Below are 27,972 nucleotides of genomic sequence, written 5' to 3'. Positions count from 1 at the left end.
ACAAGGCAGTGAGTGTGTCTGGTGATGCCAATTGACCTGCCCCTTTAAGAGCTGGCCGGCGCCAGTGTGTCTCAGGGAAAGTGATTACTGACAGCACCTGTGCTGCGCCCCGCCGCCGCGAAATTGGGTTGCACCGCCGGGTTAGCGCCTTAGGAGTCCCGTGCAGCGCCTGATTTAGAGCCGCAATCACCTTCGGGGGCGCTGCAACCCATATCGCGCTAGGTGGCGCTAAATTGCGCCTGGCGCTAAACTTTGCGCTTCGCCAGGACTAGCAGCCCAAACGGGGCGATACCGAATTTCTAGCTATATACTTTAATTTTCTTAACTAAATGTCTGTGATTCGAGTGGAGTGGAATAATATGAATGGAAAGATGCCACAGCAACTTTTCCGGTGAGACACACCAAGCACATTCCCCATTGCAGTCCAGAGCAGAGAAAAAAATCAAATGGATTTATTATAATTAAAATATAAAAATCGATTTTACAAAACTTTAGTCTTGGTTTGGGTTGTGTTGTGAATTAAAGGGAGAGCACGATTCCACAGCAGGATATGATCTGAAACACCCAACAAATATGCCCCGATAAAGTCCAGTCCTGAAAAGAATCAAATGGGTTTATGTATGTACTGTATGTCGCTTTGCTTTTTACAAAAGTCTGGATAGAAAGGCAAAGTAAGATCCCACAGCAGCACAGTCTGGAATGAAATCAGAATGATCTAATGGTCTATACTTTTTGTTTTTTTCCAGACATGAGATGCAGTACCAATGCACACAGCAGGTAACTTGGACACAGACAAGCCCTGCATACACACCAACTTTTGCTGTCTGTCTGTCTCTCTCTCACTCACACACAGGCCAGCCTGCAAAATAGCCACACAACACTGTCAGCAATGAAAGAAAGTTTGGCAGCCTTAAAGCAAAACAACACTTTTCAGTATCTATAATAGCAAAAGACTGCAGATGCTGGAAATCTGAAATAACAGAAAATGCTGGAAATACTCAGCAGGCCAGGCAGCTTCTGTGTAGAGAGAGAAACAGAGTTAATGTTTCAGCTCGATGACCTTTCGTTGGATTTTAGCAAGGTTCTGACGAAAGGTCATCGACCTGAAACATTAATTCTGTTTCTCTCTTGCTCCACAGATGCTGCCTGACCTGCGGAGTATTTCCAGCATTTTCTGTATTTATTTCGATTCTCAAGTTATCTTGATTCCATAGATCTCTCCCCCGCCTCTCTGCCTTTTCTTGATTTGAGTGGAGTGAAATAAAAAAGAATGCAAAGATCCCATTGCAGCTTTTACTGTCAGACAGTCCACAAAGATATTTTCAGTATCTCACTGACTGACGATCTGTCTTGAAGTGAAGTGAAATGAAATAAAGTGCAATAAAGTGATACACAGCAGCATTACATGTGGACCAGGCCAGAATGAAATCACTAGGGTTTTAAACAACAACAGCAGGTAATAAGACACCAGGCCACATCTCACACAAACACCAGCTTTTGCCCTCTCTCTCACACACACACACATAAACACACCCTGGCCAACCTGCAGAGGGATGACTGCTGTGTTGGAAGATTAAACCAATAAAGACACTTTTCAGTATATTATCTTTTCACTTTGTGGCCTACAGAAACAGGCTTTCTATTCTACAACTTGCATTTTGATTTCATATCTCGCTCTCTCTCTCACTTACACCACACCTCACACCCACATTCAACTAAAATTTACAGGGACATGACACAGACTCTGCAATTTGCAGACACAGGGACACCCACACACATACAGACACACTCACACAGACTCTGCAATTTGCAGAAACTCACACTCACTCACACATCCACTTTGAAAGGGGTGCAGCCTGGGAGTGTTTAATTTTGATGATGTCCCTTCCTGGCTGTGCGGCCATGTTTGATGAGGACAGTCCAATAGGAAGAAGTGAAGCCATGGCTGCTGAAATCCGGGTCCCCGAGAGGAAATGAAAGCCCGGGAGAGTGAAAAGTAAATACAATCAGGAATAAATAATAATATATATACTTTACTTTTGTAACTAAATGTCTGTTTGTCTGTGATTTGCGTGGAGTGGAAAAAATGAATGGAAAGATCCCACAGCAGCTTTTGCTCTGAAAACATCCCAAGCACATTCCCCAATAAAGCCCAGTCCATAAGACATCAAATGGATTATTCTGAAAATAATTTTAAAAAAAATAATATATCTAATTTTTCTTTACAAAAGTCTTGTCTTGTTTGGGTTGGGCTGAAGGGGAGAATAAGATCCCACAACAGGAAATACTATGAAACACTCCAAAAACATTCCCCAATAAAGTCCAGTCCAGAAAATATCAAATGGCTTGATGTTTATATGTAGATTTGCTTTTGACAACATTCTTGAAAGAAAGGCAAAGTAAGATCCCACAGCAGCGCAGTCTGGAATGAAATCAGTATGGCCTAATGGTGTATACTTTCTGTTTATTGGAGAAATGAGACGGAGTACCAATGCACACCGCAGATAACTTGAACACAGACAAGCCCTGCCTACACACCAACTTTTGCTGTCGCTCTCTCTCACACACACACACACACACACACACACCAGCCTGCAAAATTGCCAAAACACTGTCAGCAATGAAAGAAAGTTGATTTCGATCGCTCCTCTGCTGGGTTTGGCAGTTTAAAAGCAAACAGACAGTTTTCAGTATTTTATCTTTTCATTTTGCTGCCTACAGAAACAGGCTTTCTATTCTGCATCAAAAGCAAATGCTGTGGATGTGGGAAATCTGAAATAAAACCAGAAAATGCTGGAAATACTCAGCAGTTAAGGCAGCATCTGTGGAGAGAGAAACAGAGGTAATGTTTCAGCTCAATGACCATTCATCAGATTCTGGAAAGGTTGTGACAAAAGGTTATCGAGCTGAAACATTTACTCTGTTTCTCTGTATTTCCACTGATACTGCCAAACCTGCGGAGTATTTCCAGCATTTTCTGTTTTTATTTCTATTCTGCTTGTTGTCTTGATTTCATGTGTTTCTCACTGCCTGCCTGCATTGTCTTAATTTGAGTGGAGTGGAATAAAAAGAATGCAAAGATCCCAACAGCAGCTTTTATTTTCAGACAGTCCACAAAGACATTTTTCAGTATCTCACTGACTGACTGTCTGTCTGTCTTGAAGTGAAGTGAAATGAAATAAAGTGCAATAAAGTGATACACAACAGCATTACATGTGGACCAGCCCAGAATGAAATCACTAGGGTTTAATACAAGAACAGCAGGTAATAAGACAGCAGACCATATCTCACAAACACCAGCTTTTGCTCTCTCTCTCTCACACACACACTCCCAGCCTGGCCAGCCTGCAGAGGGATGACTGCCGTGTTGGTAAAGTAAAACCAAAAAGACACTTTTCAGTATCTTATCTTTTCACTTTGTGGCCTACAGAAACAGGCTTTCTATTCTGCAACTTGCCTTTTGATTTCATGTCTCTCTCGCTCTCACTGTCTGTCTGCCACTCACAGTCTCCCTCCCACCCACACTGAACTAAAATTTACAGTAACATGACACACACACACACAGACTTTGCAATTTGCAGAAACTCACACACTCACTCTCATCCATTTTGAAAGGGGTGCAGCCTGGGAGCGGCTGAGTCACGTGACCCTGTGGCTGGGCCTCTGACCTCACAATGGGAGATGACGCACTCAGCTCGAGTTGGAAACAGTTAAATTAAATTAAAATCAAATCAACGGCCGGAAATGGTCAAATAATGAGAGCAGTGATGTCATCAATTGAAATGTTCACACTGTCACACTCACTCCGCGTCTTGTTCCCTGAAGTAATTCCAGCTGTTTCTGTCCGGATGAATTGAACTGATTCCACCTCAGCCTGAAACAGATTAAAGATTAAAGAAGAAATAAACAGATTGAACATCAGTGTAAATAACCACGAGACTGGGGTTAATATTTCGATAATAATTACAGGCAAATATCACCCAGAAAAGTGACTGAATCCCATTGATATTTTATTTATAACATTAAACATTAACACAAACACTCACCGGATCTCCTCCAGACTCCTGCAGGTCAGTATGAGGCAGCGGAGAGCGGGGACAGATCGGTCTGTGAAGGAGTTTGATTCCAGGATCAGATCCGTCAGTGACCGGTTTGTATGGAGAGCTGAGGCGAGATCCTCGGCACAAGAATCTGTGAGACCGACATCATCCAGCCTGGGGATCAGAGAGAGAAATAACAGGAATCAGAGTCAATCCCCAGAGTTTATTAATAACACTATTACTGATACTAATAATGATGTACAGTGTCAGACACCCAGTTATTATAAACACAATCTCACAGAGTCTGGTACTTACCCCAGTTCCTGTATTTTACAGTCCGGGTTCCTCAGAGCCACAGACAGTAGTTTTACTCCTGAATCTCCCAGTTTATTTTTACTCAGGTTCAAGGCCGTCAATGACCGGTTTGTACTGAGAGCGGAGGCAAGATCCTCAGCACAAGAATCTGTGAGACCGACAGCCCGTAGACTGGGATCAGAGAGAGAGAAATAACAGGAATCAGGGTAAATTCCCAGTATTTATTAATAACACTATTACTGATAATAATACTAATATACAGTGTCAGACATCCAGTTATTATAAACAATCTCACACAGGCTGGTACTTACTCCAGTTTCTGTATTTTACAGTCCGGGTTCCTCAGAGCCGCAGACAGTAGTTTCACTCCTGAATCTCCCAGTTTATTCCTGTTCAGGTTCAGATCCGTCAGTGAGCGGTTTGTATTGAGAGCGGAGGCAAGATCCCTGGCACAAGAATCTGTGAGACCGACAGCCTCCATCCTGGGGATCAGAGAGAGAGCAATAACAGGAATCAGAGTAAATCCCCAGAGTTTATTAATAACACTATTACCGATACTAATAATAATATACAGTGTCAGACATCCAGTTATTATAAACACAATCTCACAGTCTGGTACTTACTGCAGTTTCTGTATGTTACAGTCCGGGTTCCTCAGAGCCGCAGACAGTACTTTCACTCCTGAATCTCCCAGTTTATTATCACCCAGGTTCAGATCCGTCAGTGAGCGGTTTGTACTGAGAGCGGAGGCGAGATCCTCGGCACAACAATCTGTGAGACCAACATCATCCAGCCTGGGGATCAGAGAGAGAAATAACAGGAATCAGAGTAAATCCCCAGTGTTTATTAATAACACTATTACTGATATTAATAATAATGTACAGTGCCAGACATCCAGTTATTATAAACACAATCTCACAGAGTCTGGTACTTACTCCAGTTTCTGTATTTTACAGTCCGGGTTTCTCAGAGCCGCAGACAGTAGTTTCACTCCTGAATCTCTCAGTTTATTTTTACTCAGGTTCAGAACCGTCAGTGAGCGGTTTGTACTGAGAGCGGAGGCGAAATCCTCGGCACAAGAATCTGTGAGACCGACAGCCTCCATCCTGGGGATCAGAGAGAGAAATAACAGGAATCAGAGTAAATCCCCAGAGTTTATTAATAACACTATTACTGATACTAATAATAATGTTCAGTGTCAGACATCCAGTTATTATAAACACAATGTCAGAGTCTGGTACTTACCCCAGTATCTGTATTTTACAGTCCGGGTTCCTCAGAGCTGCAGACAGTCGTTTCACTCCTGAATCTCCCAGTTTATTATCACTCAGGATCAGAACCGTCAGTGACCGGTTTGTACTGAGAGCGGAGGCGAGATCCTTGGCACACAAATCTGAGAGACCGACAGCCCATAGCCTGGGGATCAGAGAGAGAATAACAGGAATCAGAGTAAATCCCCAGAGTTTATTAATAACACTATTACTGATCCTAATAATAATGTACATTGCCAGATAGCCAATTGTTATAAACACAATCTCTCACAGTCTGGTACTTACTCCAGTTTCTGTATTTTACAGTCCTGGTTCCTCAGAGCTGCAGACACTAGTTTCACTCCTGAATCTCCCAGTTTATTGTAATTCAGTCTAAACACAAACAGAGAGAAACAAACTGAATCAAACATCCGATCCGATATATTTATCTCTCTCAGATATTACAGCAATCACTGAAAGTACTTCAGGACATTAATTACCTGGTTTCCCCCTGCGATTTCCTTCCCTGGGCGGGTCGGGTGCAGCCGGGGTCGATGGTGGGTCGGGTGGGCCCGGGTTCGGTGGTGGGTCGGATCGGGTGGGATCGGTGGCGGGTTGGGTGGGCCCGGGGTCGGTGACGGGAGCGGCCGGGGTCAGTGGCGGGTCGGGTGAGCTGGGGTCGGTGGCGGGTCGGGTGCGGCCGGGGTCGGTGGCAGGAGCGGCCGGGGTCGGGTCGGGTGAGCTGCGGTCGGGCGTGGCCGGGGTCGGTGGCGGGTCGGGGTCGGCCGGGTTGGGTGCGGCTGGGGTCGGTGGAGGGTCGGGGTCGGTGGCGGTTGCGGCCGGGGTCGGTGGAGGGTCGGGGTCGGTGGCGGGTGCGGCCAGTGGCGGGTCGGGTGGGGCCGGGTCGGGTGGTGCATCGGGTGAGCCGGGGTCGGTGGCGGGTCAGGTGGGGCGGGGGGTGTGTCGGGTGCGGCCGGGGTCGGTGGTGGGTCGGGTGCGGCCGGGGTCGGGTCGGGGGCGGGTCGGGCTGGGGTGGGGTGGGGTGGGGTGGGGCTGGGGTCGGATGGGACCGGTGGCGGGTCGGGTGAGCCAGGGTCAGTGGCGGGTCAGGTGGGGCTGGGATCGGGTGGGCCGGGGGTCAGTTGGGGCCAGGGGTGGGTCAGGTGCGGCCGGGGTTGGGTCGTGTGGCCGGGGGCGGGGCGGGGCAGGTCGGGTGGTGCCAGGGGTGGATCAGGTGCGGCCGGGGTTGGGTCGTGTGGCCGGGGGCGGGGCAGGTCGGGTGGTGCCGGGGCGGGTCAGGTGCGGCCGGGGTTGGGTTGAGTGTGGCTGGGGTCGGTGGTGGGTCGGGTGGGGCTGGGGTCAGGTGGGACCGGTGGCGGGTCGGGTGAGCCGGGTCAGGTGGAGCTGGGATCGGGTGGCCCGGGGGTCGGGTGGGGCCAGGGGCGGGTCAGGTGCGGCCGGGGTTGGGTCGTGAGTGGCCGGGAGCGGGGCAGATCGGGTGGGGCCAGGGTCGGATGGGGCCGGTGGCGGGTCAGGTGGGGCTGAGATCGGGTGGGCCGGGGGGTCGGGTGGGGCCAGGGGCGGGTCAGGTGGGGCTGGGAACCGGTGGGCCGGGGGTCAGGTGCGGCCGGGGTTGGGTCGTGTGTGGCTGGGGCGGGGCAGGTGGGGCCAGGGTCGGATGGGGCCAGTGGCGGGTCACGGCCTCGCTCTGGAGAATTGGAGGAAGCGGGTTAGATGACGTCATTTGATGACGCGCACATTGGGCTGGATTTTAATTCTGGGGCGAGCTGGGGTCGTGTAATCCGCATTTCGTGTTATCCACCCGAATCTAAATCGATGTGGGAGGTTGATGCGATTTTAACTTAATTGGCCAATTGAGTTCCAACGTGTAGGAACCCATGGCAAATGAGTTTTTCCAGTCTGAAAGTCGCCTCCGATGACGTCATCATTGCTGCTGCATTTAAGGTCTGCAACAAGCCTTGCTTCTTCTGCAGACGGCCAACCTTTGGCCTTTCATGCTACAGGGACCTGGAGGCAGAATGACCAGCGAGAGACCTAGGGCTGCTCCCAGGTTTGATGATGTTGCCTTGCAGGCTTTAGTTGAGGGAGCAAGAGCTCATACAGAGGTGCTCTTCCCTTCTTCAGGGAGGAAGAAGCCTCCCCAGCAGACCAAGGCTGTGTGGATCCAGGTGGCCCAGGAGGTCAACTCTTTGTCCATAACCCGCAGAACCTGGCTTCAGTGCAGGAAGAGATTTCATGACCTTCTGCGCACTGGAAAAGTGAGTATGAATTTCCCATCACCCTCAATCTGATCTCCATTGCCTCTCCTCACCAGCACTCAGCTTTAGCAAACTCTTCCTCCACATCTCATTTGACACGGACATCCATGCACCCTTACCCACTCCCTCTCTCTCTCTCTCTATGGTCACATTCACCTAACTATTCGACTATGCAGCCCTCACACTCCCTATCACTGTGATGCTATGAAAACAACTGACAATACAAAGCGAGGGCCCTTGGTCTTGCCACCTCACTCCATCTTTGTCTCCTTCTAAGTATCTATGCTATGGAATCTCTACACTCACTCCTTCATTTTCACTCTACCGTCACTTGTCTCCCTCATTGCAGGAAAAGAAAGCTCACAATAAGCGAGAAAGAGCGTGGACAGGAGGAGGGCCACCCTCAGTAGCCCATCTCACCAGCTAGGAGGCGGCGGTCCTGGAGATCGTAGGAGTGGAGGAAAATGCGCAAGTCGGGGACGGACAGATGGGTGCATCACAGCAAGCTGGTGACAGAATAGTTTTTCATCTCTCTCATTGACATTGCATGAGTCGCTGATAATGATTCTGAAGCTCTAACAGATGGACTAATGATCATCTGCAATATGCAATGTGCATGTAACCTTGGCAACACATCTCTGACTCTTTCCTTTACTCCCCCACAGGACCTTCACAAGCACCCGTCCCCACTAGCCAGGAGGAACAGCATGAGCCTCAAGACTCCTCAGAGGAAGGTGCAACCTCTGAGGGCGCAGAGTCAGCAGAATTCAGCGCACCCAGCACCAGCGCAGACACTCACACCTCGGTGGGACCTTCTGGACACAGAGTAGTGTCGTCAACTGGTGTATCACAGCTCACAAGTGAGCATCAGCAGATTGTGGAGACAGGGAAAGCAGTGGAGAGTCCTAGTCAGAGGGCGCAGGACTCTGTCAACTCGGCTCAGCTGCATGTCGATCCTCTGCCTCTGGGTCTGGAACTCCAAGAACAGATGCAGGAGTCTCTGGCAGGTGTTGTCTCCAGGGTCGCTGCGAGTGTGGAGCGAATGGAGGAGTCCATAGCGAACATGAGCAGAGCCTTTGCGGAGTCATTGCGCATGAACGCATCACCATGGAAAGGATGGCAACCTCCATGGAGGTGATAAGTCGCCAGAGTGCAGAAAACATGGTGAGTGTTCAGAATAGAATGACATCTCTGGAGGAGCAATGGTCATCTATTGAACAGAGAAACCAGACCTTCATGGAAGTCCTTCTGAGTAGGGCTGCCAGTGCAGATACAGGTCCCCATGGCCCCCCTCGTGTGCTCTCAAGCCACTTGTAAGCACTGAGGGGGACCTGACCCATGGGAGGGAAGTTGGTGGCAGACATCAAGGAAGTGGGGGCTCCTCTCCAAGCGCTCACACTTCCATTCCACTGCAGAGCCCTCGGTCAGAGCCCCACCAGAGTCCACACCCATCTGAGATCGGCGTCTCAACCCCTGCAGCCGCAGGAGCAGCAGACCGTTGCCGAGCCCTTACAGGTTCGCAACCCCCAGAGGACGCCCGCCAAAGGTATCGAGACAGGAGCAGCAGGTAAGTGAGCAAGGGGCCTCCACATCTTCTGAAGCCACAGGGGAAGCACCATGTAGGAGCACGCTTAAGAGAAAGATACTGCACAAATAGTCACAAGGGTAGTCACTTGGGTGAAATTTGATGTTTTCTGTGAAAAAGCCATCAGATGAATAATGTAATTAAAAAATCTGATGGCTACTGCTGTAGTTGTGGCATGTGTCATTTCGCGAATGGGACTTCCACATTGAGGGCTTTGGATTACTTGTAATTGTCAGTATGGTGGTTAAATTGCTAGGAATCCGCTGGTCCTTGGCCATTGTCGATGCTCAGGTAAGAAGCTGCGAGGCAAAAGTGCTTGATTGGCTAGGCTAAGCAAATCTGGCCAAGGTGAGTGCGTTCCTTGCATCCCGGGCAGCAATGTTCCCGCGTACTGCTGTCGCTGGTTGATGGACCTCTGCAAGATGCTCATTTTCGCTCTCCTCCTCCTCCTCATCTGAGGAGGATATGTGACGAGCCACTTGGTCCTCAGGAATCTGCAAGCCACGACGCTGTGTCATGTTGTGAAATGCACAGCAACCCACGACGATTCTGGAGACCCTGGCTGCTGAGTACTGCAGGGCTCCACCTGATCTATCCAGGCATCTGAAGCGCATCTGAAGCAAACCGATGGCTTGCTCGATTATGGCTCTGGTGGAGATGTGGCTGGAGTTGTAGCTCTCCTCAGCTTTGTTGGATGGGCTCCTCAACGGCGTCATTAGCCACGTCTTCAGGGGATAGCACTTGTCTCCAAGTAGCCATCCGTTAAGTTGGTCTGGCAGACTGAATAGCGGAGGCACACTAGACTGGTGCAGTATGAAGGAGTCATGGCAACTGCCAGGGTACTTGGCACAAACATGCAAAATTCCCTTCTTGTGGTCACACACCAGCTGAACGTTAAGGGAGTGGAAGCCCTTGCGGTTGACAAAAATACCTGGATTGCGGTGGGGTGCCTTAAGGGCCACATGTGTGCAGTCAACGACGTCCGGCACCCTTGGAAAGCCTGCCAGATTAGCTAATCCAACCGCACGCGCCGTGACACTTGCTTGATGAAATGGATGTGATTGTACGCGATGGCAAAGAGGGCATCGGTTACCTGCGTGATGCAAGTGTGTGCGGCCGCCTGGGAGATGCCGCTGATGTCTGCTGCTGATTCCTGGAATGACCCTGAGGCAAAAAAGTGGAGTGCGGTGGTGACTTTGACGGCCACTGGTAAGGGTTGTCCACCTGGTCCTCTGGCCTGCAGGTGTTGTTGCAGCATTGCGCAGATGTCACCCAGTACAGGAAACTTTCGATTTACCAGCACCTAAATAACCGGAAATCTCGGTTAACCGGCAAAATTCAGGAGTAGGCTCAGGTAACTTTTATTACTTGCCTTCCTCCATCTGCTGCTGTACAAGGGCGTGGCTGCAGCTGTTGCTAAGCTACAGAGACGCTTGCAACTTGTCGCCATTGTTCTGAACCTGTTGCTAAGCAACAGGGTTTGTTGCTTTATATGGAGCTCTCAGCTCCATATCTTTTACTATAGATTTCGGTTATCCGGAATTTTTGATGAACCGGCACCACGTCGGTCCCGTTCGTGCCGGATAAAAAAAGTTTCCTTTGGCACTGCTGCTCAGACATGTTGAGGTAGCTGACCCTGTGTCTGTAGACCCTGGTTGGGGGGTATCTCCTGAGCCGACAGGCTTCCACGCGCTGGCCCCTTCTGGCCTGTGCAGCTTCAGGTGGGTGAGCAGCAGCTTGGCGCTCCTGTTGTTGCTGCTGCTGTTGGTGCCTCAGTTGAGGAAGCGCTCAGTGAAGGCGGCGAGAGGGGTTTCCCAGGAGGTCACACTGGAGATGGGTGTCAGGCTCCAAACTTCCACAGCTCTGGTTATGCCTTCTAAAAGTTCCCCCAGACCTGAGACTACAAAGTCCTGCCACCTGCAAGTGATGGCTGATCAAATCTCTTCTATGCAGCTGATAGTCAGCAATCCAATTGTGCTCCCACCAGGTTTCACCGTCATGTTCCAGAACAGGCGTGTTTCACGTGGGGAAAGGGTTAAAATCGCAAAGGCCTTTCAAAATGGCATTATAGAGGCAATTTAGTGCTTGTTAAGGGCCTTAACGGCCTATCTCACCTCCTGGAGGCGGGACCATTAGACACGAATTAATGAAAATTGCTTGGAGGTGGGGTTGGGCCCGCCCGCCAGTTTTTGCAATTTTAACCCCCCACACGCCTCCAATCCCGCCTCCGCCTCCACGGCCCAATGAAAATCCTGCCCAATATTGAGTTTGACCATTGTGATGTCAGTGTTCTACAGTATTGAGGTGCTACAAACACTGACAACCTCTGCACAGAGGAGCACGGCTGCACGCAGGCTCTCCCATAACTCCCTCCATATGATTATGGAAAGAGCCACAGCTCGCAGGGACGTTCTCTTCACTTTCAATGGGCGGAAGAGCTCAACACAGCCTGGTTGCACATTGCGCAGTGGGGCTCAAGCAGGGTTGTCGTCAGGAGGATCAGCCTGCAGTGGGGCAAACCTTTCAATGCTTTGAGTAGATCACAAAACTTAACTGCAAAACCACACACAACCTCATCCTGCTTTGCCACTCATTACATCCAGAACACTTTGCCGTCCCTACCCTACTCCTGCACATTCTTTCTCACACCAACTTACCTTCCACCTCCACGCATCTCTATATTATCACATCCCCATCTCACTAGCCACCCCTCACACTCACCCTCATCCTAGTCCAATCATACCAACTAACACACAAGGTTAGGCAATTGTGTGTTTTAGCCAATGTTCATGTGAAGTTTCTGTTAATGTGGTGTCAAACATTGAAATCTTTATTTTAAACACTTTCCGTTCCTCGACAGATTTGTGTGCACGTTTGGATGTGGCTTAGTGAGTTGCAGTGAATGGCGAGAGATAACGGTACCACCCGCAATGCTGATGAGTGTGACAGGAATGGTTTGGGCATTGTAGGGATGCTTTATGTTGTTGGTGTGGGCTGGTGGCAACCTAGCGCATCATGTGGCATCCAGGGCGTGCAGCGTCAAGTTAAGTAAATCTGACCATGGTGAGGTGATCGCTGTCGTCCCGGTCAGCAATGTAGACGGGTGTTGATGCCCTCTGTGCTGTGCAGCATCAGGAGTTGCGGAACAGGTTGGTGTTGTTGTTGGTGCTGCTGGTGTGCCTGGTGCTGCTGGTATTGGGGCTAATGGTGGTGGGACTCTGAGGCCCAAGGTGAGACAGTATAAACCATACCCATGCTGATGTAATAGATGGCAGGTGAACTTCAGATGACAGAATCAATCGGTCAATGGTGAGAGAGGTTGTTCCAAAGAGGTGACACTGGATAGAGAGTTTGCTCCAAACACTTGCAACCTGCATAAAGCTCTATCTGTCTTTCAAATGCAGTAAGCAACAGCTTCTGAGCTTGGAACGTCAACAGCTGTGAGACGGGAGCTTTTATAGCACATTTCCAGCCGTCAAGTAATGAAATGATTCAACAACCATTCAACTCCCGCCCTGCTTACCTGACGTGATCCCCGAGCAGCGTGGACCACCTGGGCGACCTGGTAAACTCTGAAGGTGAGCTGGAAATAGTTGTTAATCCTCTGTTAACAAGGTCATAATGACCTGAATTGCCTCCCCCGTCACTACATGTCGGGTCTGCTCAGCGCTGACAGACCCGACATTTGGGAAAGGCGCGTGGCGTCGGGTTGACAGCGTGGTCCCGACCCACTGGGGAAAAATCAATTTTCCCTCTTGACCCGCCAGCTGACCCCTGCGAAATTCCCCTCTCACTGGGAATGTATCTCACTCTGTCCAACTGCCCATATATTCAGGGACTGTCTGTAAATATATTTATTAAATAAAGTGCTGTCTGTGTGAAGCCTTTAAATGTCCCTCAGACCAGTGTCATTCCCTGATGATCAGAATTACCATCCTGGAGCACAGTGATCGGCCTCGTCATGTTTGGAGAAATTTGTCTAATTTCTGCTGCTCCTTCAATCCCGGATTTTATGGGAATGGGGCGATTTTCCCAGAATCAAATGATAAAGCGGTGATTCCCTGTACTTTATACTCTGTGCATTATATTAATCTGTATAATATCTCGGGGTGAGTTATATTGTGAAACGCTAACTGTTGCTGTAAAATCAGTCCCCCAGGATTTTATATAACAAGGAGAATATATACAGAAATAAAAACAGAAAATGCTGGAAATACCCAGCAGGTCAGACAGCATCTATGGAGAGAGAGAAACAGAGTTAATATTTCAGGTCGAGTAACCTTCAGAACTGAAACAAGTTACAGATTTAACAGATTTTTAAGCAAATGTCGGTGCAGGGAAAGGTGGGGCGGGCGGAGGAAAGAACAAAAGGGAAAGTCTGTGATAGGGTGGAAGACAGGAGAGATTAAAAGATAAAAGGGATGATGGTGCAATCAAAAGGTGATGGTAATGGGACAAGTGAAGAAACAAAAGATGAATCTAGATGAGGTGTGAATGGCAATGGCAGAATCATCAACAGCCGTCATGTGGGAGAGAAAAAGGGAAAAGGAAAAACAATAATGAAAAAAGTAAAATAGGGGCCGAGTTTATAGTCTGAAATTGTTGAACTCGATGTTGAGTCCAGAAGGCTGTAAAGTGCCTCAGTGAAAGATGAGGTGCTGTTCCTTGGTTTTATGTTGTACGTTGTTGGAAGAGTGTAAGAGGCTGAGAACGGAGGGATCAGAGTGGGAGTGGAGCAGAGAATTAAACCGATAGGCGACCAGAAGCTCAGGGTCACACTTACGGACTGAGCGGAGATGTTCTGCAAAGTGGTCACCCAATCTGCATTTGGTCTCCCCAGTGTAGAGGAGACCGCATCGTGAGCAGCGAATACAGTATACTAAATTACAATAAGTACAAGTAAATCGCTGTTTAACGTGGAAGGAGTGTTTGGGGCCCTGGACAGTGGGAAGGGAAGTGGTAAAAGGGCAGGTGTAGCATCTCCTGCGCTTGCATGGAAAGGTGCCGTGGGAAGGGGAAGGTGTGTTGGGGGTGATTGAGGAGTGGACCAGGGTGTCGTGGAGGGAGCAGTCATTTTGGAATGTTGAAAGGGGAGGCGAAGGGAAGATGTGTTTGGTGGTGGGATCACGCTGGATGTAGCAGAAGTGGCGGAGGATGATCTGTTGAATGCGGAGGCTGGTGGGGTGAAAGGTGAGGACAAGGGGAACCCTATCGTGGTTCCGGGAGAAAGGGGAAGGGGTGAGAGCAGAAGCGCGGGAAATAGAATGGACACGGTCAAGAGCCGTGTCAACCATGGTAGAGGGGAATCCTCGGTTGAGGAAAAAAGGAAGACATGTCGGAAGCACTAGTCTGGAACGTGGCATTGTCAGACCAGATGCGTCAGTGGCAGAAAAACTGGGTGAATGGACCAGCGTCCTTACAGGAAGCGAGGTGGGAGGAAGTGTATTCCAGCCAGCTGTGAGAGTCAGAGGGCTTATAGTGAGTCTTTGTCAATAGCAGCAATAGAGTTTATTCTGTCCCGTTACAAGTTTTAAATGTCCCTGTGCTCCTAGTTTATAGGAGTGGGGAGTCTCTCACTTTATTCCCATTATTAAACTGGATCTACATTTATTTCAGGTGTAACTGGCCCGACAGCTTTTGGGGAATTTTCGGAAGTTCCCTCCCCGAGCGGGTCCTCACACACAGGGGGCGGATTATGGAGAATTCCCGGGTTCACTGCCCCCAGTTTACCCAGGAGCCGCCCGCTGTGTGCGAGGCCCCACCGCTGGCCGGTGTGTGTCTGTACTCCGGGGCTAATACCCCACAACATGTTAGATTGGAACCTTTTTACCGACAGATTTAAGATCCTGAATAACAATCTTTACTCAACATTCAGGACTGTGTATAGTTGTAAACATTTACAGCTGAAAGAATTCCAGATTCCCCAATACAGGTAGACTACCCTTTATCCGGACTTCCGAAAACCGAAACCCTCTAAATACCGAAGGTTTTTTCGGTCAGCGTAAGTCGTGCACACGACATGACCAGAGTGGCGCACGACTTACAGGCCTAGCCGGATAAGGGATAGTGTAGCATTTTTCCGCACTTCTGAAAAACGAAATCGCTCAGCGTAAGTGTACCAGCCTTTATCCGCACATCCGAAACCAGAAAACCTCTGAAAGCCGAAAGTGGAGCAAAGCATGACTTCTGAAAACCGTATTTATCCCTGTAACTACAGTATTTATAGTCGTTATTTATCCCACCCTTTCGGATAAGGGATAGTGTATCCTTTATCCGCACTCCCGAAAACCGAATTACCTCTGAAAACCGAAGTGTTTTCGCGCACCTTCCGAAATCCGAAATTTTCCTAAAACCGAAACACGGCTGGTCCCAAGGTTTTCGGATAAAGGATAGTCTACCTGTATTCCCAATCCAGGAAACTAACCCCTCGACAAGACACACCCTACATGGTATTGGAGTAAATATCGAACTGTTAGTGATTTAAACTCGGGTTTCTCTCCTGTTTCTAGTTGAACTGGTGAATGTGGAAAATATTTTAAATTAATTTTATCTTTACTGCTGAATTATATTTTATGTTTACATTCCGCTGTCCACCCTTATTAAATATGATTTATTGTAATTAAATTATCAGACTCTCAGTGACCTGTTTTTGCTGATCTGATAAAGACTGTAAAAAACCTATTTGTTCACAAGGATCCATTCCAGGTTCTCCAGTCCTTAGGGAATTACTGACCGATCCTCTTATTATTGGTCATATTTGTGTTGAATCTGCTTCTCTCTGGTTTAACTGAACTGTGTGTTTCCCTTCATTACGGAGCAACAACACAATCCGTGACTGTTCTAAAATTCGTTCAACAGTTAGAGACAAATAAACAGTTACCTCAACTCCCGGCATTTGTGCAGTACGGGTCCCAGCCGCTGGAGTCCTTCAAACTGAATGGAGCAGTCCTCTAGATTGAGGTCTTTTATTGTATCACAGAGTCCAATGACATGAGACAGGATTGCACAGTCAATCGGGGTCAATGTGAATTCACTAAATGTAAGTGATTCCACAGATCCCACTGTTTTCCGAGCCAGTGCTTTATTCTGAGACTCAAACAGGTAGTGGAATGTGTTCAGGAGGTTCCTTTTACCAGTTTCAATCGCTATGTTCTCAATCTGTCCTTCCACCTTCTCCATCACCCAGTCAATCACTCGGCAGGTGGTTTGATGAAGAAATTTACCCAGGAACTCCTCCAGGGGCCGAGCTGCCTGTGGGGAGGAGAGACCAGCAACAAAACGGAGAAATATTTCAAATCGCCCATCTTCCTTGCTGTGGGCATCACGGAGGAGTTTCAGGATGTCACCGGGATCTGGAGTCAGGAATTGTGCGAGTGCGGCTACAAACTCTTGGATGGTGAGGTGCGGGAATGTGTACACCACGCTCTGGGCAGAATCATCTCTCTCCAAAAGTTCCATCATGAACCCAGACAGGAACTGGGAAGGTTGTAGATTGTAATTGATCAAATCTCCATTTCTAAACACAATCTTCTTCTCGGAGACTCCTGTGAAGGCCATCTCACCAAGCTTCAGTATCACATCACGGGGGCTTTCAATCTCTCGGCTATGGTTTTTCAGAATATTGTAAATATAGTAGGAATATAGTTGGGTGATGGTCTTGGGAACTCGCTGCTGATTCCTGTCTCTTTGTGTAAAGAAGGGACCCAGTGACAGACTGAGGATCTTGCAGTAGGAAGGGTTGTAGCACATGGTGTACAGGATCTCGTTCTCCTCCACATGTTTGAAAACAGCAGCTGCCACTGCCTGATCTTCAAAAAACTTGTTGAAATATTCCTTCCGCTCTTCACCATCAAATCCCAGGATTTCAGCCCAGACACTGATCTCAGCCTTTTCCAATAAATGTAATGCAGTGGGGCGGCTGGTCACTAGCACTGAACATCCTGGGAGCAGCTTGTGCTGTATTAAACTGTACACAATGTCAGACACTTCACACCAGTCTTCGGGATCTGTGCACATGTGCTGAGGTTCTGTATTTCTCCGATTGTCAGCAAAATCGATCCTGTCCTTGAATTCATCCAGACCATCGAATATAAACAGCAAACTCTCTGGGTTCTTCCAGAGCTCTCCCAGAATATTCCCAAAGTAAGGATACAGATCCAGTATCAGATTCCTCAGGTTTATTCTACAGTTAAAAGCGTTCAAATCCCGGAATTTAAAGCTGAAAACAAATTGAAAGTGTGGGTATATTTTCCCAGTGGCCCAGTCATGAACAATCTTTTGTACCATTGTTGTTTTTCCAATCCCTGGGACTCCGCTCACTGCTCCTGAACTCCCACATTTGGATTTTCTCCGTGAAAAACTGCTGTGGAACAATTGACCAGTTCGGATTTTTTCCAGCTCTCTCCGGAGATGTTTCTCTCTCCACTTTTCATGGTCTCGGCCTCTTGCCAGCAGTTCATGTTCTACAAGTGTCCGATCTCGAACAGTAGAAATGACCGTTAGCTCAGCGTATCGATCAACCAGCTGGAAAATCTTAACCTTCTCCTTTATTAGGATAGTGTTCACTCTCAGTGTTTCAGTTTGTACCCGGAGTGTTTCCTTGTGTTTCTGTTGAAGTCCTTCAATTAGAAGAGACAGAACGTGGTTTCAATGTTAGTTGTATTGACATAAAGACAACTTCTCAACAGCATTTCATTATTCAGTAAAATGTTGCAAGGTTTAATTCACAGCTTTAATAGAGGTGGGTGTTGAAATTAAAACTCAGTTAATGGAAAGCTCGTTTGAAAGCGAACAATGGCTGAGAAAAGTTTCAAATCCTCACTTGATTCGAATATTCACTGAACATGCAGGTTTCAATGATATGACTTTTACCTCTGATGGTTAATACTTTCCGGCCTGCCCTTTACTAGTGACATCGCCTCACGGCTGGAGAAGAACTTGGGGGTGGGAGGGGGAGGATCCAGTTGTCGTGGTCCACGTAGGAACCAAAGGCAGGTATAACTAGGAAAGAGGTTCTGCTGACGGAGCTTGAGAAGCTCGGATCCAAATTAAAATAGAGAACCTCAAAAGGTAATAATCTCTGGATTAGTACCTGAGCCCCGCGCAAACTGGCATAGGGACAGACAGAATAGAGTTTTAACTGCGTGGCTCAAAGAGTGGTGTGGGAGGAAGGGCTTTCAATTTATGGGGCCCTGGCACCAGTACTGAGGTAAGAGGGAGCTGTTCCTTTGGGGGGGTCTCCACTTAAACGGGGCTGGGACCAGTGCTCTGGCAAACCGAATAACTAGGGCAGTAGACAGGGCTTTAAACCAATGAAGGGGTGGGGTGGGACGTTTCAGGAAAGAGTAAATTTAAAAGCAGTGAGAGAAATGGTAAGGCTCTAGAGCTGAGTTTTGGGTAAAAATAAGCAGAGTGCGTCAGGATGGGACAGAGAGACCAACAAAGATAATAAGGCTTCAGAGACTAAGGTGACATCAGGGAAAAATAGAAATAAGTCAAAGCTAAAGGCACTATATCTGAATGCGCAAAGCATTCGCAACAAAATAGATGAATTAATACCGCAGACTGAAATTAACAGGTTTGATCTAATAGCCATAATGGAGACGTGGTTGCAAAGTGGCCAAGGTTGGGAACTAAATATTTCAGGATACTTAACTTTTAGAAGAGTTAAGCAAAATGGAAAAGGGGGAGGGTTAGCCCTGATAATAAAGGATGGGATAAAGACAGTAGAGAGAAAGGATCTTACCTCCAAAAATCAAGAAGATGTAGAGTCAGTTTGGGTGGAGCTAGGAAACAGCAAGGGACTGAAAACATTGGTGGGAGTTGTGAATAGGCCCCCAAATAGTAGTTGTAACGTAGGGCAGAGTACAAATCAGGAAATTAGAGGCACACCTAACAAGGGTAATACAATAATCATGGGGGATTTAATCTACAAATAGACTGAGCAAACCAAATTTGCAGTAATACTGTGGAGGACGAATTCATGGAATGTATGCAAGTTAGGTTTGTAGATCAGCAAGTTGAGGAACCAACTAGGGAACAGGCTATTTTAGATCTAGTATTGTGCAATAAGAAAGGATTAATTAATATCCTTGTAGTAAAGGGACCTTTAGGGAAGAGTGACCATAATACAGTAGGATAGAATTTTATGTTGAGTTTAAAAGTGATTTAGTTAAATCTGAAACTAGGGTCTTAAATCTAAACAAAGCAAACTACGTAGTTATGAGGGGCGAGTTGGCTAAGGTAGATTGGGAAATTGGAAAAGGAGCTATGACGGTAGGCAAGCAATGGCTAGCATTTAAAGAATTAATACATAATTTACAACAAATATACATTCCTTTAAGACACAAAACCCCCACAGGAAAAGTGTTCTTACCGTGGCTAACAAGAGACGTTAAAGATAGTATTAGATCAAAGAAAGATGCTTATATTGTTGCCAAAAATAGTAAGCCTGAGGCTTGTGAGTATTTCAGAATTCAGCAGAGGACCAGAAACTGATAACAAAAGGGAAAATAGAATATAAGAATAAACTAGCGAGAGACATAAAAAAAACTGTAAAATCTGCTATAGTTATGTAAAAAGGGAAAGATTTGCAAGAGTAAATGTGGGTCCTTTACAGGCTGAGACAGGAGAAATTATAATGGGGAAATAAGGAAATGGCAGATAAATTAAATACTTAGTGTCTCTCTTCACGGAAGAAAAATGCAAAAAACTTCCCTGAAATAGTGGAGAACCAAGAGTCCAGCGAGAATGAGGAACTGAAAGAAATTAGTATTAGTAAAAAAAAGTACTGGATAAATTAATGGGACTGAAAGTCGATAAATCCCTTGAACCTGATGGCCTACATCCTAGGGTTTTGAAAGAGGTGGCTATTTTCCAAAATTCCCTTGATTCTAGAATGGTCCCCGCGGATTGGAAGGTAGCAAATGTAATCGCATTATTTAAGAAAGGAGGAAGAGAGAAAATGGGGAACGACAGACCAGTTAGCCTCACATCAGTCGTACAGAAAGTTATAGAATCTATTATTAAGAAAGTGGTAACAGGGCACTTAGAAAATAATAATAGGATTGGGCAGAATCAACACGGATTTATGAAAGGGAAATCTTGTTTGACGAATCTGTTAGAGATTTTTGAGGTTGTAACTAGCAGAATAGATCAGGGGGAACCAATGGATGTGTTGTATTTGGATTTTCAGAAGGCATTCGATAAGGTGCCACACAAGAGGTTATTAAACAAAATTAAGACTCATGGGATTAGGGGGTTATATACTAGCATGGATTGAGGATTGGTTAACGGACAGAAGAGAGTAGGAATAAACGGGTAATTTTCTGCTTGGCAGGCTGTAACTAGTGGGGTACCGCAAGGATTAGGGCTTGGACCTCAGCTATTCACAATCTATTTCAATGATTTGGATGAGGGAACCAAATGTCATATCTAAGTTTGTTGATGATTCAATGCTGGGTGGGAATGCAAGTTGTGAGGAGGTTGCAAGAAGGCTTAAAGGGGATGTAGACAGGCTAAGTGCGTGGGCAAGGACATGGCACATGGAATATAATGTGGAGAAATGTAAATTTGTCCACTTTTGTAGGAAAAATAGAAAAGCAGAATTTTTTTAAATGGTGAGAGATTGGGAAATGTTGGTGTTCAGAGGGACCTGGGTGTCCTTGTACACGAATCATAAAGTTAACATGCAGGTACAGCAAGCAATTAGGAAAGCAAATGGTATGTTGGCCTTTATTACAAGAGGATTTGAGTATAAGAGTAAAGACATCTTACTGTAGTTATATAGGGCCCTGGTGAGACCACAGCTGGAGTATTTTGTACAGTTTTAGTCTCCTTACCTAAGGAAAGATATACTTGCCATAGAGAGAGTGCAACAAAGGTTCTCCAGCCTGGTTCCTGGGATGGGGGGGGACTGTTCTATGAGGAGAGATTGAGTAGACTAGGCCTATATTCTCTAGAGTTCAGAAGAGTAAGAGGTGATCTCATTGAAACATACAAAATTCTTACAGGGCTTGATAGGGTAGATGCAGGGAGGATGTTTCTCCTGGCTGGGGAGTCCAGAACCAGGGGTCACAGTCTCAGAATAAGGGGCGTGTTAAGTCTGTGTGTTCCAGTTATATTTAAGGTCAATTACTGACACAGACTACAAGAATAACTTTTCAATAGGTCTTTACTATTCGGAGGTTAGGGCTGTACTACCCAGCAAATTACTACACAGCACTTATATACCGGTGTGGTCACCACCGGTATTACCGTATACAGCAGCCAGAGAAAGTAGTACATCTCTTAAGGTGGAACAGGTTTAAGTTCTCTTAAGGTGGAACAAGTTACATACACCACAATCCTCCCTTTTTAGCTTAACAGTTATATCCCCATTTAACATAACATAATAACATATATACATATACAACTTCATGTAGAAACAGTTCAAAGGTTCAGTCTCTCAGGAGGCCTCCTGATTCGAGTTGGATAACGCCTTTCAGGGGTCTCTGATTCTTGTTGCTGAGGTGACTCCTCTAGTTGGTCTCTTATATCTTGGACATCATCATCAGGTACATTCACTGCCGAGGTAGATGCTTCAGGTTCACTAACTTCTTCCACGGTTGTCTCTGTCGTAACCATGGGTTCGACCCTTGTTCTCGATTCTACCAGTTGGTCAGCATGACGCCGTATTACATTTTTACCAACATCTACCGTGTACATCAGGGGTCCTTGTCTGGCCCGAATTGTTCCGGATTGCCATTTCTCGTTTCCATAGTCCCTGGCCAACACTGGTTGTCCTACCTCGAAACTCCGAGTGGTCTTGTTATTTATATGCTGGAACTGCTTGTTTTCAACTTCCCTCCGCACATTTGGTTTTAACAAGTCCAACCTGGACCGCAACCTCCTGTTATAAAACATCATGGCAGGACTTTGGTTTGTCACTGCATGAGCGGCGTTTCGATATGCCAGCAGAAACTTGTCCACCTTATGTTGTAGTGGAATCTGATCTTCGCTCATGGCCTTTATTGCCTTTTTGAATGTTTGTACAAATCTCTCGGCCAAACCATTTGTAGCCGGATGATATGGGGCAGAGGTATAATGCTTCACCCCATTCTTCTTTAAGAATTTTTGGAATTCTTCTGACACGGACTGTGGTCCGTTGTCGGAACATATTTGTTCTGGCAATCCGTTCCTTGCAAATATCATTCTTAACACTGCAATTGTCTTTTCTGAAGTAGTGGTAGTCATCTTGATCACTTCTGGCCATTTAGAATGTGCGTCCACCGCAATTAGAAACATGGAGTCCATGAATGGACCAGCAAAGTCAATATGTACGCGTTGCCATGGGGCTGAAGGCCATTCCCATGGATGCAGCGGTGCAATCGGAGGTGCATTTTGCACTTTTTGGCACCCTGAGCAGCTTTTCGTCAGCTCCTCTATCTGTTGGTCGATACCCGGCCACCACACATAAGCCCTAGCAAGGCTTTTCATCTCGACTCCCCCCCAGATGACCTTCATGCAGTTCCTTTAGAAATCTTTCCCTTAACTTAGGAGGAATAATCACTCTCGTTCCATACATCAATGTTCCTTAACAGACGGACAGCTGGTCTCGTCTTGCCGAGAATGCCGGTAACAGAGAATCACCATGTGCTGGCCATCCCTTCACTGTCACCTCGTAGACTCGGGACAGTGTCGGGTCGTTCCTGGTTTCTCTTTCAATACTTGCATTGGTGACTGGTAAACACTCGATGATGGTCGAGTGAAATAACTCAACAGGGTCAACCTTCGTTGTCTCCTCTTCTTCAGGTAGTGGCAGGCGCGACAGCCCATCAGCATTACCATTACCATGCTGCTTTGTACCTTTGAATTCTATCTGATATTGATGTGCCCCTAAGAAAAGGGACCATCTCTGGAGTCTCTGTGCTGTCATCACCGACACACCCTTCTTAGGGTTAAAAATGGATACCAACGGCTGATGGTCTGTCAGAAGCGTAAACTTTTGGCCCTGTAGGTAATGATTAAACTTCTTTACTCCCCACACAAGGCTGAGAGCCTCCCTATCTATCTGAGCATAGTTGCGCTCAGCGGAGGTCAATGATCTGGATGCGAACGCGACTGGCCTCTCCGTGCCATTTGGCAACTTGTGAGAGAGTACTGCCCCAATACCATATGGAGAAGCATCACAAGCCAAACGAATAGGCAGTGTTGGGTTGAAGTGAGCCAACACTTCCTCTGAGGTTATCAATTCCTTGCTTTTGCGAAAGGCCTTCTTACAGTCCTCGCTCCACTCCCATGGTACTCCCTTCTGCAAAAGAGCGTTCGGCGGGTGCAGTACCGTGGATAAATTTGGCAGAAACTTATGCTAATAGTTAATCAATCCTAGGAACGACCTCAACTGAGATACATTAACCGGAGCGGGAGCCTTCACAACCGCTTCGATCTTGTCAGAAGACTTATGAAGTCCCTCCTGGTCAATGACATGGCCACAGTACGAGATCCGCTTCTGAAAGAACTCACATTTCTGCCGATTAACTCGAAGTCCATATTCTTTCAATCTGATGAGCACCAGTTCCAAATTTGCGAGGTGTTCCTCGTCACCATCTCCTGTAATCAGAATATCGTCCAGGTAACATTGTGTGCCTGGAATTCCCTGTAATACCTGCTCCATGGCCCTCTGCCAAATTGCTGGAGCCGATGCCACTCCAAAAACCAGTCTATTATACCGGTACAAGCCTCTATGCGTGTTGATCGTGAGGTACTGGCGCGACTCTTCCTCAACTTCCATCTGTAAGTACGCCTGCGCCAGGTCTATCTTGGTGAAGTGTTTCCCGCCCGACAATGAAGCGAAGATATCCTCAATCCGCGGAAGCGGATACTGCACCGTGTGAAGCACTGGATTAACAGTGATCTTGAAATCTCCACAGATGCGAACCTTCCCTGGTTCTCCCGGCTTGTTGCTCGAAGGACGTTTCATCACGGGAACAATGGGCGTAGCCCACTCACTCCAGTCTACCATAGACAGTACTCCTGAACGTTCTAGCGCTTCCAGCTCCGCTTCCACAGCAGGTCGTATCGCATAGGGTACCGGTCTGGCTTTGAAAAATTTTGGTTGTGCATGTTCTTCAATCTTGATGTTTGCCGTAATTTCTCTCAGTGTTCCCAGTCCCTGCTGGAACACCTCTTTAGCATCGTCCAATATTCTGGACAATCGTTTAGGTTTGACATCTGTTTCCCTGGCATCTACCGTTAGTGCTTTTAAGGAATGCCAGTCCATATTCATTTTTCTAATCCACTCCCGTCCCAGTAGTGGTGGACCTCCTTCAGGTAGCACATATAAGTCCATTCCTCGGCTTTCTTTGCCCTTGTGGACCACCTTTACCTCTATCTTTCCGATGGGGTATACTCTTTGCCCCGTGTATGTTTTCAATACAATCTCCGTATCCCGTAGGGGAATATGTTGGAATAACCTTTTGTAATCTTTCTTATTCATGACCGTCAATGCCGATCCAGTGTCCAATTCCATCTTCACTTGGACTCCTGCTATCTGAAGTGTGACCCAAATTGTCTGGAGGTCTGCTTCCTTACCAACGTTGTGTACTCTTAAGCTACCCAGTTCATTACTGCTGGCGTCTGAATCTGACTTCTGTTCGTTCGAACTGTTCTCTGTCACCTTGTGTACCTTTCTGTACTTTCCCTGCGGTGACTTTTTGTTGCTGGTCTTCTCTTCTGACCGGCATACTTTAGCTATGTGACCAAGCCTGCCACATTTTCTGCATTCCTTATTTTTGAACCAGCACCGGTTCTGATCGTGCGTTGTCTTTCCACAACGATAACATTTTACTGTACCCAAGACCATTTGATTTGTGCTGAGTTCCGGTGACCGTAGCTGCATTACCGCCGTGCCTCTCGCTGCGGCTTCGTGCGATGCTGCCATAGCGACAGCTTTATCAAGCGTCAGCTCATTCTCCTCAAGCAGTCGCTTTTGTGTCTCTTCTTTTAACAATCCACACAAATTTATCTCTTAGCGCATCTGTTAGTCCTGTTCCAACCTGACAGTACTTTGCTAGCTTACGCAATTCAATTAAAAATTCAGCATTGCTTTCATCTTTCAGCTGCTTTCTGCTGTAAAATTTAAATCGTTCCGCTAGCATCAGCGGCGTGGGGCTTAAATGATATTCAGGACGGTAACAATATCCGAGAAAGTCTTATCCGCCGGTTTCTCTGGTGATAGAAGGTGTTTCAATTGCCCGTATGTCTTCGCACCCATTAAGTTTAATAAGGTTAGTGCTTTCTCCCCATCTGGTATCTTATTTGCTCTACAATAAACTTCTATGCGTTCTACATACGTGGTCCAATCTTCGATGTCGCTATCAAAAGTATTAATGTCGCCATATTTAGGCATCTTTGCAATTTTTTTTCTTTTTTCCAAAATGGCGGCTTCCCGCGCTCGTCTTCTTCACCCGCTGGTTGCAATGGCGATTGCTGTACTGCTGCCGGTCTCGCCTCCCCAGTGGTTAACAACTCCCCCGACGCTGCTTCTACTCCACCGCGGTTCCCGTGGGCATTCGCGCTTTCAGCTGCCCCAGTCGCTGCGCCTTTCGGCCCAAATGCGGCCCGGCCCTTTTCACCGGCCGCTGTCGATTTCACCGCCCTCTTTCCTCCGTCTTCCCTCCCCTTCGCTACAGCCAACGCGGCCGACTTTCGCTGATTTGCTTACCCACCACCGTGGTAGAAGGAAGATAGCTGTCTGCCGCTGATGGGGGCTTCGAGTTCAGAATTTCTCTTCTTCACTCCGGGTCCTCGATGCCTCCCGCGCGATGTGCTGTTCAGCAGGATGATGAGGGTGGATGCCTCTTCTCGACGCCCGTTCTGAGGACGAAGCTGCCGTGGATGTAAACTGCCGCAGGGTAAGATCGGACTCGTCGCCACTGTTAAGTCTGTGTGTTCCAGTTATATTTAAGGTCAATTACTGACACAGACTACAAGAATAACTTTTCAATAGGTCTTTACTATTCGGAGGTTAGGGCTGTACTACCCAGCAAATTACTACACAGCACTTATATACCGGTGTGGTCACCACCGGTATTACCGTATACAGCAGCCAGAGAAAGTAGTACATCTCTTAAGGTGGAACAGGTTTAAGTTCTCTTAAGGTGGAACAAGTTACATACACCACAGGGCGACCATTTAGGACTGAGATGAGGAGACATTTGTTCACTCAGAGGGTGGTGAATCTTTGGAATTGTGGCGGCTCAGTCATTGAGTATTTTCAAGTGATATGGGGATAGTGCAGGAAAATGGAGATGAGGTAGAAGATCAACCATGATCTTATTGAATGGCAGAGCAGGCTCGAAGGATCAAATGGCCTCCTCCTGCTCCTATTTCTTATGTTGTTATGTTCATTACAAATCCACACATGATCCAGGTTATAAGACAGTAGATTCTAGTGGATCAATCATTCACACAGTCAGTGGTGCTTACGATCTTCAGAAATGGGAAATAGGACATTGGATATCTGTGGAAGAGGGACAGGCTGTGAATGGTCAGAAGCCCACTATTATTTTATCAGACCTTGGGCACGTTATCTATGATATTGTGTGCATTGAGTGATGGACAGACTTGGGAAGGAAAGTAAGTTCCAATCGGCGGACTATTTGATCCTTAACTGAGATTCCAACCCCATATCCTCCCCATCACCAAGACCGCCTACTTCAACCTCCATAATATTGGCCGTCTCCGCCCTTGCCTCAGCTCATCTGCTGCTGAAACCCACACCAATGCCTTCGTTACCTCCAGATTGAACTACTCCAACCCTCTCCTGGTCAGCCTCCCTATTCCAAAGCGCTCTTGGTCGGCCTCCCACCTTGCACCCTCCGGAAACTTGAGGGCATTCAAAACTCTGTTGCCCCTAACCTAACTTGCACCAAGTCCCATTCACCCTTCACCCCATTCCTCGCTGACCTACATCGGCTCCGCGTCCGGCAATGCCTCGTTTTAAAAATTCTAATTTTTGCATTCCAATCCCTCCATAACTTCACCCTCCCAATCCCTGTAGCTCCCTCCAGCCCTACAACCCGAGACCTCTGCACTCCTCCAATTCTGGTCTCTTGCGCATCCCAGATTTTCATCATTCCATCATTGCCAGCCATTTTTCAGCTTCCTCAGCCCTAAGCTCTGGAATTCCCTCTTTAATCCTCTCCGATCCTCAACAGAAATCCACTGTCCTTATATCAGGACTCGTGCATGTTATCTGTGGTATTGTGGGCACTGAGCGAGAGACAGACTGTGAAAGAACAGGAGGAAATGTGCTGTTGCTTCAGGACTCAGGTTTTCTGGTATTAACTCCACTTCCATAGTCACCTGACTACTGGTGAAGGTTACTGTCATTCTGAAGGTACAGAGGGGAATGAGAAAGATTATTCAAGGTATTAGGAGTTTAGATTGAGGGGGTTTGTTGTGCTTTGTTTGGGCAAGAGACTTCTGTATTGAAACGTTTTAATGGAATTCACGACATTAGT

The 27,972-nt window shown here is 47.1% G+C and overlaps 1 protein-coding gene across 5 annotated transcripts in view; it reads right to left on the bottom strand.

Moving 5' to 3' along the window:
• Positions 1-430: 430 nt before the first annotated feature.
• Positions 431-27,972, bottom strand: part of LOC147092792 (NACHT, LRR and PYD domains-containing protein 3-like) — a 76,559-nt gene continuing 49,017 nt past the window's right edge. For 2 of the 5 annotated variants that reach the window (XM_085976038.1, XM_085976037.1), the window contains 10 exons: positions 16,350-18,087; positions 5,912-5,998; positions 5,601-5,771; positions 5,291-5,461; positions 4,979-5,149; positions 4,667-4,837; positions 4,356-4,526; positions 4,047-4,214; positions 3,805-3,874; positions 431-594 (listed from right to left, as the gene is read on the bottom strand). In XM_085976038.1, coding sequence (XP_085832164.1) covers positions 520-594; positions 3,805-3,874; positions 4,047-4,214; positions 4,356-4,526; positions 4,667-4,837; positions 4,979-5,149; positions 5,291-5,461; positions 5,601-5,771; positions 5,912-5,998; positions 16,350-18,087 — 2,993 coding nt within the window. In that variant the 3' untranslated portion in view covers positions 431-519. Of the gene's footprint in view, positions 595-3,081; positions 3,875-4,046; positions 4,215-4,355; positions 4,527-4,666; positions 4,838-4,978; positions 5,150-5,290; positions 5,462-5,600; positions 5,772-5,911; positions 5,999-16,349; positions 18,088-27,972 lie in introns of those variants that run through there. The other 3 variants (XM_085976040.1, XM_085976039.1, XM_085976041.1) reach the window with 3 other exon arrangements.

This window comes from Somniosus microcephalus, unplaced genomic scaffold (assembly GCF_052327205.1).
Source record: "Somniosus microcephalus isolate GS21.2 unplaced genomic scaffold, FLI_Smic_1.0 unresolved_chr2, whole genome shotgun sequence".
Taxonomy (NCBI): domain Eukaryota; kingdom Metazoa; phylum Chordata; class Chondrichthyes; order Squaliformes; family Somniosidae; genus Somniosus; species Somniosus microcephalus.
The sequence above is the reverse complement of the archived record's forward strand: the minus strand, read 5'-3'. Positions and strand labels throughout refer to the sequence as shown.